An 11,759-nucleotide genomic window follows, 5' to 3' on the forward strand; every position below is an offset into this window, starting at 1 on the left:
AACTTCGACTCCTTAAAAAATGAGGAGTTTGCTGCTTTAATGGTCACGTTGAGCCCTGGAGAACATAAGACCGTCGGTCTTTTCACCTATCATCAGAATGAGAGCTATACGAGATACCTTAATGTTGCTTGACTCGATAGCGATCGTACAACACTTCAAGTCTAAATTTCCCAAGGAAATGAAATTCTTCTTTCAATTAGGCACATGCCTGACATCTGATAGTGTCCTAATGATTTTGTCGTGCATCTTGATTTGAACAGTACCAACACCTTATAAGGTGAATTGTTCCCTATAAGTATGACTCCACCTTCAACTGGACTATATGTGGAGAATAAGTCCTTGTTTGGACACATATGGAAGGAACACTCTGAATCCAAACTCCATTTGGACGTAAGTTTAAACTTTTCGGTCGTAGACACCAATAACCAATCATTACCATTGTCCTCGGCCATACTAGCATCGGCTATCTCAGCCTTCTATTCCTCACCGCTATCATTGTTTATCATGGTTTCTCGACTTAGATCTTGCCCTTGATCTTTTCTGACCCGAATCCTTAGATTGTTGCCTTCCTCTAGCAACCAAAATAGAGGCTTGCCCATCTGACTTGTTCTTCGAGCCTAACTCCTTGTCGAGTTTATCCTTACTTAAAAAATTTCCCTTTATGTCCTCAAACAATGAGTCTCTCTTTACTGTAAATCAGGGTTTCCCTGAAAGTTTTGTATGAATGGGGCAAAGAAAAAAGTAATAATATAGTTTGATCTTCGTCGTTTATGTTGGACTCAACATTCTTTAGGCTATTAAGGAGAGTGAAAAATTCACTGATGTGAGCCTTAATAGATTCACCTTTTATTATAAGGAATATATATAATCGTTGTTTTAGCACCAAGCGATTTGCGAGGGACTTTGTCATATACAAGGCTTCTAATTTCCTCCATAAGGCTGTTGCCATTTTCACCGTAAGTACCTCCTACAAAACACTGTTAATGAGGCACAACTGAATTATTGATAGTGCCTTCTCATCAAGATCCTCTCACTTTGCCTGATTTGCATTCGCAGGCATTTGCCTTGTAACAACTTTTTTCAGACCGTTATGAACCAGAATTTTTGTCATTCGAACTTTCCACAAGCTAAAATTTGTGATCCCACCAAACTTCTCGATATCGTACCTCATTGCCATCTCTGAACGAGTTGTATTTGGAAACCAAATCGAGCTTTGATACAAGTTTGTTAGGGATCGACCCGTATAAACAACGAGATAGTAAAAGTGGAGAAGAACGAACACAAAAAAATTATGTGGAAAACTACTTTGATGAGGATAAAAACTACGAGCAAAGGAAACTTCACTAATCCAACAAACCAACAAAAAGTACAATATGGAGAAAATAATCCCAATGAATAAGAACCAAAACCAAAATACAAAGCTCTAACGCTAATAGAAAAAACCTGAAAAAAACCTTAACTCTCATAGAGTTCTCTAAAAAAGGGAACAAAATTCTCTCCATAGTTATTACAAAAACTCTCCCCAAAATTCATCTGCAACTACATCTTATCGCCCCTAAAAGAAAAGCCCTATAGTACTACATCTGTAACTGCCTTTTAATTGGCCTCACAAAACAAGGATACAATGGCCCTTTTAAATAGGCTAAGATTAGAGTTCTAATCATACTAAAATATCCCTGAAGTAGTCAGAGTTCGTTTGAGAAAAGATAGTAGAGTTTAACTAGGAGAAGAAACTCGATGTTTGTGGGAAACAAGTTATCACATCGCAACGTCCCTATTTACGTCATCACGAAATCATCCATCGTTGCAATTTCAAGAAGCTTCTCATCGTGACATCACCAACTGACTTTGGTAAGTTCCTGGAAACTTCTGATAAATGCGAGGAACACCCCACAAAATAAGTAATTTATTGTAAAAATTTTCATTACTACAATAATTCCATCATGCTTTCTATGATGTATTATCTCTAAAATGATATATTTTTGAAAATACTCTAGACAGGCATCATATAGGCCTTACTAGGGAGTAGTCAACTATAACTCAACAATATAAGACCTGGTTTAAGCTTAGCTCATTCACCATGTTGTAGTCTCACTTCTATACATTTATTTAGATTCAATTTCCCACTAAATCTTTCCCCATGAATGTTTATTCACAAACTATTAAAGCATTTATTTAGAAAGCAATATGGACCTAAAACAAGTTTCTCTAATGGACAAGTTAGTGCCTTATTCACTCATACATAAAACACCAAACAAGTATTCAATATCTAGGCACTTTAAGACTTGTATGTTTGAGCTAATAAAACACTAAAATTGGGCCTAATTAGACTACTTATTATGGCATAAAATAAAAAAGATTTTTTCACTGTAACTTCTTAAAATCTCTTTTAAATAAGGTGATTATTCTAAATACATTTGACGTGGCTACGTGGAAAAGTTGCTCCACTTTATGTGTATGTATCAAATTCTAACATTTTATGAAAAATTATTAGTAATTGAGTAATTAAGGGTATAATAAATGTTGTGGTGGGTATACCAATACTGATGTATACACGCATAATTGTTTTACAATCTTGCTATACAAGAATAAGCTAGCAATTGATGCTCAACTTCAACTTTTCTTAATCCGTCGGGTCACACATCTCATCACCAGTTGGCCTAAACTCGTGAAGTTGCTGCAGCATAATTATTTTGGGGTGGTCCTTAGTAATGAGTATATCCGCATGATTTTTTAGGGACGATGAGAGAACCTAATTCTAAGGGTACTACCTTTGTTCTTTTTTTTTTTTTCTATCGTCATGCAAATATGAATATAATAAAATATTAATCTTTAAAATTTACAAATAAAATATAAATAATAATCATGATTGAAATAAATAAGTGTAAAATATAATTCGATTGGTAAAAGTTAAATTCAATAAAAATGAAAAAAAGTTCACATATGGTAAATCATAAGATATCAAGATTTTCATGTTTCAAAATCTTAAACATGAATACTAACATTATTTGAACTTATATATTATTTTTTTAACATTAATTTCATTATAAAATTTTGTCATATTTATTCTTTTTTTATACAATATTTAGAATTATCTATAACCCCTCCTCAACCGTAGACTTAATATATTTTTATATTGTTATTTTTTGTATATCATGTTTTGTATGGTGTCCAGAATTACTGGAGTTAGAAGCCGTGCCTCCTGCAGTTCAATGTACTATAATTGTTCATTTTAACAAATAATTTAGATGGGGGAATAGGTAGGAAAAATATATGGAAACAAGTATATTATCAAATGAAATACAGGAGATATCGGCAAAATGCCATTTAAATTGAAATAGTAACTGTAAACAGAACAACTCATATTTTTAACAGACCATCTCAATAACATACAAATGAAAAAATGGTTTCAAAAATCAAAGTATATTGAGAAACCCAGATACGTGAGGCCCCATGAATATAAATTAGACTCAATGAAGTCTTTTATCTTTAGAAAAACAGGAAAACCCCAGCTGAGACGGCCAAAACAAATTGCCTCCAAATGCACAAGTTCATGAGACTGTTAGATGATGAAGTTGAAGGAGCAGACTTTGGTGAAGAACCACTTTCTTTGGATTCTGCTGATGGAGAATCCGCTGCAGGACTAACATCAGGGACTGGGGCTGGGGATGGAGCAGGAGTTGGAGGAATGTCGGTACCGAAGATTGCCTCAGGAAGAAGGACCTTATCAACTTGATAGATTGCGACCGGATCGGTTGAATGTACAGCGCTTGTAACTTTTGTTTTACTCCATCCAGAATCGAGGTGAACGGTTCCGGAATTATCGGTGAAATTCAAAGTGTATTCGCCACCAGCAAGGGTACTTATGGAGCCCTTTGTACTGAGTTCATTGAAGTCTGCAAGGGCGTAAAATTTGGGCAAGGCATGGTAAAGGATAAGTGATTTAATCTGGTCATCATTGAGATTGGACAATGAAGGCTTCCTAAGACCCTTGAAGGCACTGTCTTTTGGTACAAAAACTGTAATCCCTTGATCAGTGTTGTTGGCTTGGTTTTGAAAGGTGTCAATCACTTTAGTGGACTCAAGGTAGTCAAGGAAAGTGTGAAATGGACCAGCCACTGAGAGTAAATAAGTGAGGTTTACATATGCCGGTGCCGGTGCTGGGGCTGGTGCTGGAGTTGGGCTCATTGCGACCGGAGGAGGGCTCCTTGCTTGACCATAGGCCAAGGAGGAGTACAACAGCAATACAGAAAAACAAATCGTAAAAATCTTGGAAAACTCCATTTCCCCCCAAAGTTTGATTTTGATTCAGTAGTGATCACTCTCCAAATTCCTGCAATAATCAATCGACCATTCAATCAAATACTTCATAGTTACGTTGCATCTAAACAGTGAAAGCCCAAATCTACATTATTGAACATCAAACTATTAAAAATGCCCCTACGATAAGAATTCAGAAGCCCATTTCACATTTTAGATAGGAACATAAAACTAGTAACTGCAATTGGTAAAGAGAACCAAAATTTCCATTTCATTCAGGAATGGAACGTGATGAAAAAGCAGATCTTGACTAGCCTAATCCAAGAAAGCAAGAAATGAGAAGACTCTTTAACCATAATAAGACAAAATGCTTAAAGCTTGATCAAACAATTTAATTATAGATGAGATCGAAAATAGCCATGAACTGCATTCACAAATATGATCCAATTTCTTGTTCTTGAGCTTCCTCAAGCAAAGTACAGCTTACCAAATACCCCAGGTAATCAAATTTTAGACCAAAACCCAGATCAAATCTATTTTTTAGTTTGCCTTACACCTTGACTATATAAATGGCTGGAAGCCTGGACTTCAACTCTGCTTCTGGAAGGATACTTCACACTAGACGTTTCTCAGGCGAGCAAGTAACACGTTCAAGGGAAAAAAAAAAAAGAACCCACAACCACAGTGTAAATATTCATTTTAACTTGAAAGAAAATGGATCAGTAGAACTCTCAAATTATGGAACTCTAACAAAAGCAGATCTCAATGAGTGCAGGCAAATGAACGGAACTAACCTGACCCAGAGGAATTCAGAGCGAAAGTCAGTACCTTGGGTACCGATGTTGCAGATCCTGAGGTAGTCTATATAGAGATGGGCTCTTTTGCTTCTATAATGTATATCTGTATATACACACGACAACAAAGTGAGTCTGGGGTGGTACCAGCTATTATGCTTAAAGGGGATTAAAGGTTAAGGAAATTTGAAGTGCAAGAAACAAGGAATTAACTAAATAAATACTGGAATATTAACTAATTCCAATTTCTTGTTTTTTAAAAGTTATATTAGTCAAACTTTTTAACTTACGGACAAGAGAATTATATTTTGAGGCGCGACAGCTTGGGTTTAAACTAAAGCAGCTACATTCTCTGCCCCTAATTATTTAAAATCTTATATTATATGTGGACCTCAATTCAAATCAATTATACAATATGGGCATAAATTATGAATAATATTAACATTATATAAAAAATTTAAATTAATTTTCTATCATAAGTGTCTAAGAAACTTATTTTCTAGAATATGCTATTTAAGGATTACCTAGACATCTGCTAGTGTCAAGCTCCTTTGTTTACGTTCAACAATATGGATAGAATTTTATTGTCCAATCATTTGTTGACGATAAAAAGATAATAAATTTGACATCCGTAGGTGTCAAGATGCCACTGACAATATTTCGGGATTTCTTTTAGGAATCTTATACTTTGTGAATATGTTCTACATGTGATGTAAGGAAATTTAGTTATTGTGCGTTGTTTCTGTTGTAGTAAGTTAGTGTTAATGTTATTGGATTCATTGTTATTAAGAATTGTTGATATCGTTAATTTTTTTTGTAAAATTAAAAATGTAATATTTAGCAGCCTCAAGATGTTAGATCGATTGATCACGTAATTTCGTGATAGGTTTTAAATATTTATAATTAATCGTTCTTGAAACTAACTATTATCGCGATGTAGGCAAGTGTACCTATCGAACAGTAGCATAGTTTTAGCAAGACCGAATTGTCGAACCCAAGGGAACTAAAAGTACTAGTAATGACTGTCTTTTTATTATCTAGCCTAGGAATAAAGAGGTTTTGTTTTAACTAACTAATTATCTAAACTAAGAACTCACAGAGAATAGAATTGGGGAATTGCTTTTGGGAAAATCGATTGAATTAAGACAATACCTAAGAAAAAATCCACCTATACTGTACTTGTTATTCTGGCTCCGAATCAGACGATTTTTTCATTTAACTTGTTCCGTAGAGACCCCTAAGTTATGTTATTATCCCTATACAAGACTAATAACGTCTAATCCCTAGATTGAATAATTGAGACTTTTCTCTAATTAACACCCTAGGGTTGCATTAACTCGATCTATGGATCCCCTTATTAGGTTTCACCCTAATCCGGCAAAATCTTGTCACCCTATGTCTAGGCGCGCAATCAACTCCACTTAATTATGACAAATGTACTCTTAGACCGGGTCTATTCCTCCTCTGAATAAGAGCTTATCTTGAATCAATATCCTGGGATATCAAAACAAGAATTAAGAACACATAATTAAGAACAAGTTAAATATTTATCATACAATTCAGAAAATAATAACAAGATTCGTCTTAGATTTCATTCCCCTAGGTATTTAGGGGATTTAGTTCATAACTAAAAAGGAAAACATCTCAGAAGAATAACGAATACAAAACATAAAGAAAACCCAAAACTCCTGAAGGGAAATTGAGGAGAGATCTTCAGTCTTGATGGTGAATCTGACTTCTGAGATGGATCAATCGGCTTCCTTGGAGTAATTCCTTACTCCCTATTCTGTGCCTCCCCTTTTTTTTTCTCCTCTAGGGTGTATTTATAGGCTTTGGAATGCCTAAGAGCCCTCAAAATTAGCCTTTTCCGAATTGGACTCAACTTGGGCTTGGCAGGGACACGCCCGTGTAACACGCCTGTGTGCGATTACTTCAGGCCGTGTTCGAGCCCGCCAAATTGACACTGCCGTGTGGTTTGCCCGTGTGAGGAGGTCCAGGCCATGTTGATTTCGTACTTTGGCCCATTTTCTCTGATTTTGGCCCGTTTCTCGTTCTTTTCGCTCTCCTATGCTCTCTCAAGTATAAAATATGAAATTAAAGCATTGGGATCATCGAATTGACCAATTCTAATAGGAAATCATCCATAAAATGTGTTAAACATGGGGTAAAAATATGTATAAATTACGGTTTATCAAATACCCCCACACTTAAGCATTTGCCTGTCCTCAAGCAAAATTCTCAACTCATAATCAAAATAAATTCTTCTCAACTTATAATTTCTATCAATAATATCTCAAAATAATTCATAGGTAATCATACATTGAGAATTCAACTAAAAGAACATAAAACTTTCGAACATTCCAAGTCGAGCATTTTCTCCTGAAAACATAGATGTCTCTCCTCATATAAGTAATTACCTTTGATTCGAAATATCACAGAATTTCACATCCTCACTAAAGATTCACTCAAATCACTCGAGGTGTTTTAAGGACAATAAATGAAGCACTCAATAGTCAATAATGAAAAAGTCATTACCATAGGCTTGCATGAAAATCAAATCTCCACCACTGATAAATTGAGATGAAACATCAATCAAAAGATCTTTAGAGGGTTGTAATGAGGCTTGGTTAGGGGGTGTGGTCACAAGCTCAAAGAAAGGGTTAGAATCGAGATTGAATTGAAAAATTGCTTAACTAGAAAAAGAGTTAATCACCACTTGTATACAACAGAGCTTCTTCTCAGAATATGGAATTACTAATGTGTATACATAGTTTTTTTTTTAAAAAAACAAGTTAAATAAAAAGTAGAATAAAACTTAGCTAAGCAACTGTTTCAATTCCAATCTCAACAAAAAATGGGGATCAAATTAATTTAGGGGATTTCAACAATAATGGGTTAAGGGTTAATATTAAGGGTAATACAAGAAATGGGTTGTTAGCTCAAGGGGGTTTACTAGGGGTTAATCGTAGAGGTAGGCTTTTCATGGCATGAGTGGGTTAATCCTAAGTGCCCCTATCATCTTGACATATCAAATCAAATAGTGTGGTCTTGACATGCATAATCAGGCAAGTTCTAGAATAATAATTCGATATTGATGCACTCAAAGCTATAATAAAAGTGAGCATGAAAGAATTAATAGATGCTCAAAAGGCTCAAAAATCTCACAAAAATTATGAATTTTTGATGTTTAAACTCGTGAATTCCAATTCAAAGTAATACCTAGACTTGGGGAAACAACCTATAATTTTAAATTCTTAAAAATCAACTTATCATGCTTGATTCTCTAATGTCTTAAAGTTTAAACAATCAATGCATAAATGCCTATGTTTTAATTCAAGATATATCAATAAAAATCATGAATCAATCAAAATTTATCCTACATATGATATGAAATCTTTTCAAGAGCACAAGGTAGTCATTCAAGGATTTTTTTGATAATGAAATAAATACCCCCCACACTTAAGATGTACATTGCCCTCAATGTACAAAAATAGATATTAGAATATAAAAATAAGGTAGGGAGAGAAGTGAAACTTCATGAATTAAGAATGGATGATATTCTTGGATTGGCAAGATCGAGTATTGGAAATAAAGCTAGAAGGCAAGCATGATTCTGAATGATAAAGGGAGATTTAAGGGAATAATCTGATAGTAGTGATAAAGATAAGCCGTGTTTAAAAAAAACAAATGAATCTTAAAAAATTAATAAAAGAAAAACAAAATAAAATAAGATAAATAATTGAAATTTTCAAGTGGCACGGCTGGTGCACACACCCGTGTGGATCGTGTCCCGTCCGTGTTCGTCGCAAATTGAGATGTCGTCATACGGCCTTTTGGCACGCCCGTGTGTCTAGGCCGTGTGGCTATATGATTGTGTCACACGGCCGTGTTTGGAGCGGTTCGCTTCTCCCACGGTCATGTATCTCTGCGCATGCTTGTGTTATTCTGATCGTGTCGTCCACGGGTGCTAGACACAGGCGAGCCACAGGCCTGTGTTAATTTGGCAGATTTGCCCATGGCCCGGTCGCACGCGCCGTGTTAATTTATCGCATCCTGTGTTGGGAACGATAACTTTTACCCTATTTGCGCACGGCCGTCTCACACGGCCGTGTTTTTGTCCGTGGTGGTCACAAGGCCATAAGCACGGACGTGTGATCAGCTGTGTGGAGTCGGGAACCTGTGCTTCAAAGACTCTGTTAGTGACATAGATGTTTGAAAATTGAAATTTAAATAATTTAAAACCGTTAGTACTCAGGTTGCCTCCCGAGAAACACTTATTTATAGTCTAAGCTTAACTGTTACCACTCCGTTGAATGATCATGGTGGTTTGAGGAGTTTATACTCCTCATTCCTACTATTAATCTCATCAAAATAAGGTTTTAAACGGGTGTTGTTTACCTTAAAAGTGCCGAACTTGGGATGACTCACCTCGACTGTACCAAATGGGAAAATGTTGAGTATCGTAAGAGGGATTTCTTCATTCGATGTGGTAGTCATGAAAATGTAGGGATCTGCAGCATCTAATAAGACTGTATCTCCAACCTTAAGTTGATTTGGAAAGGGATTGAGCTTGTTCTATCGTAGGTTTGGGTTGTCAGGTGTTCTCGGTTTATGCATCCACCATTCATCTAGCTCCTCGATTTGTAGCCTTCGATCTTCATGAATGGGTCCTCTACTATTGCTTGAGAATGGTTCATGTACTTCATTCAGACTCATTTCTTGCAAAGAAGGTTGCACCATATTGTTTGTTTTAGTAGAATGGTTTAGACGATCACCTTCAATTTCCATTTGTGTTGCCAGAATTGCGAGCTTGAAGGGTGATTGTTTCATCTCCCACACGGAGTGTGAGTTCACCTGTGCCAACATCAATAATTGTTTAGCAGTTGCTAAAAAGGGCCTTCCTAGAATTAAAGGAGTGTTGCTATCCTCCTCTATGTCTAAAACAATGAAGTCAATGGGAAATATAAATTTATCAATTTTAACTAGCAAATTAGCTAATTGAATGCTCATCTTAGTCTGTTTGGGTTTCCCGAGACCTAATTGTTTGAACATTTTGTAAGGTATAACGTTAATACTAGCCCCCAAATTAGCTAATGATTAGTAACATCTAAACTACCAATTAAGCAAGGAATTGTAAAACTCCCTGGATCTTTAAGTTTGTTGGGTAGTTTATTCTGGAGAATAGCTGAGCAAACTGTGTTTAGCTCCACATGCGATGCTTCGTCATCTTCCGCTTATTTGCTAAAAGCTCCTTTAAAAATTTCATTGCGTTTGGCATCTATGATAGAGCTTCAATAAAAGGTAAGTTAATATGTAATTTTTTTAAGAGTTTAAGGAATTTACCAAATTGCTCATCTGAGCGGTCTTTCCTTGTCGCGTTGGGGTATGGCACACGAGGTTTATATTCGACATTCACCGATTTTTCTTTATTGTGATCTACCTCACCTTGACCTTTTCTTACCACAGTTTCTTGCCTCGGCTCTGGCTCAGGCTCAACAAATCCTTCTTCATCTGGAACATTAATCACGTTGAGCTGTTCCCTTGGGTTAGATTCAGTATTACTTGGCAAGATCCCTTGTGGTCGTTCGGAGATTAGTTTGGAAAGTTCACCTATCTGAGTTTTGAGCCCTTGGATCGACGCTTGTTGATTTTTAACTGCTGTCTCGGTGTTCTGGAAACGGGTTTCTGACATCGAGATAAACTTTGTGAGCATCTCTTCAAGGTTCAGTTTCTTTTCCTGTTGGTAGGGTGGTTGTTGGTAGCCTAAAGGTGGTTGTGGTCTTTGATTTCGTTGACTGCCCCACGAGAAATTGGGTGGTTCCTCTAACCTGCATTGTAAGTGTTACTATATAGATTGTTTTGAGGTTGAGGATTATTAACCATGTAATTTAATTGCTCGTTATCCATGCTATGGCCATAAAGTTGGTATTCCGAATGGCTTGTTCCACCTCCACTTGCTTCGCACTGCATTCCTGGGTGAACCTATGAAGAACTAAGAAAACCATCAATCTTTTTATTCAAGAATTCTACCTGATTAGAGAGTATGGTGACCGAATCGACGTTATAAACACCGGCTGTTTTTGTTGGCTTTGTCCTCATGACTTGCCACTGATAGTTATTCAATGACATCTCCTCTATGAACTCATATGCATCTTCAGGTGTTTTATTATTGATGGTTCCGCCAGCAGCTGCGTCAACCATTTGCCAAGTCGAAGGATTTAGGCCATTATGGAATGTTTGAACCTGAAGCCAAAGCGGTAACCTATGGTGAGGGCACCTTCTCAAAAGGTCTTTGTATCTCTTCCATGCATCGTAAAGTGTTTCTAAATCCATCTACACAAAAGAAGAGATATCATTACGTAATTTAGCCATTTTAGCCGGTGAAAAATATTTTAGTAGAAAATTTTCAGTCATTTGCTCCCAAGTAGTGATTGACCCTCGTGATAATGAGTTCAACCACTGTTTAGCTTTGTTCCTCAACGAAAAAGGGAATAATCGAAGACAAATGGCATCATCAGAAACACCATTAATTTTAAATGTATCGCATAGTTCTAAGAAGTTGGCTAAATGAGCGTTGGGATCCTCATCCTGCAAACCATCAAATTGAACAAATTGCTGTATCATTTGAATAGTGTTAGGTTTTAGTTCAAAAGTATTTGTAGCTACAGTAGGTCTAACTATGCTCGATTCAGTTCCTGTTAAAGA

The 11,759-nt window shown here is 36.2% G+C and overlaps 1 protein-coding gene and 1 non-coding gene across 4 annotated transcripts; one reads left to right on the forward strand and one right to left on the reverse strand.

Annotated features, from left to right (window-relative positions):
- Nucleotides 1–3,310: 3,310 nt before the first annotated feature.
- Nucleotides 3,311–5,580, reverse strand: LOC107952805 (fasciclin-like arabinogalactan protein 7). 3 transcript variants are annotated; one of them, XM_016887985.2, is made up of 2 exons: nucleotides 5,055–5,580; nucleotides 3,311–4,333 (listed from the first exon to the last, which is right to left on the reverse strand). In XM_016887985.2, exon 2 carries the CDS (start codon nucleotides 4,282–4,284, stop codon nucleotides 3,490–3,492), a length of 795 nt encoding a protein of 264 aa, XP_016743474.1. In that variant the 5' UTR covers nucleotides 4,285–4,333; nucleotides 5,055–5,580; the 3' UTR covers nucleotides 3,311–3,489. The 3 variants fall into 3 exon arrangements, with proteins under 3 accessions (XP_016743474.1, XP_016743476.1, XP_040972842.1); XM_016887987.2 differs by having other exon boundaries at nucleotides 5,089–5,242; XM_041116908.1 differs by having other exon boundaries at nucleotides 4,815–5,237.
- Nucleotides 5,581–11,313: 5,733 nt separating this feature from the next.
- On the forward strand, nucleotides 11,314–11,420 carry LOC121203809 (small nucleolar RNA R71). Its single transcript, XR_005898745.1, has one exon. It is a non-coding gene; the product is annotated as a small nucleolar RNA R71 (small nucleolar RNA).
- Nucleotides 11,421–11,759: the final 339 nt, after the last annotated feature.

This window comes from Gossypium hirsutum, chromosome A07, assembly GCF_007990345.1.
Source record: "Gossypium hirsutum isolate 1008001.06 chromosome A07, Gossypium_hirsutum_v2.1, whole genome shotgun sequence".
Classification (NCBI taxonomy): domain Eukaryota; kingdom Viridiplantae; phylum Streptophyta; class Magnoliopsida; order Malvales; family Malvaceae; genus Gossypium; species Gossypium hirsutum.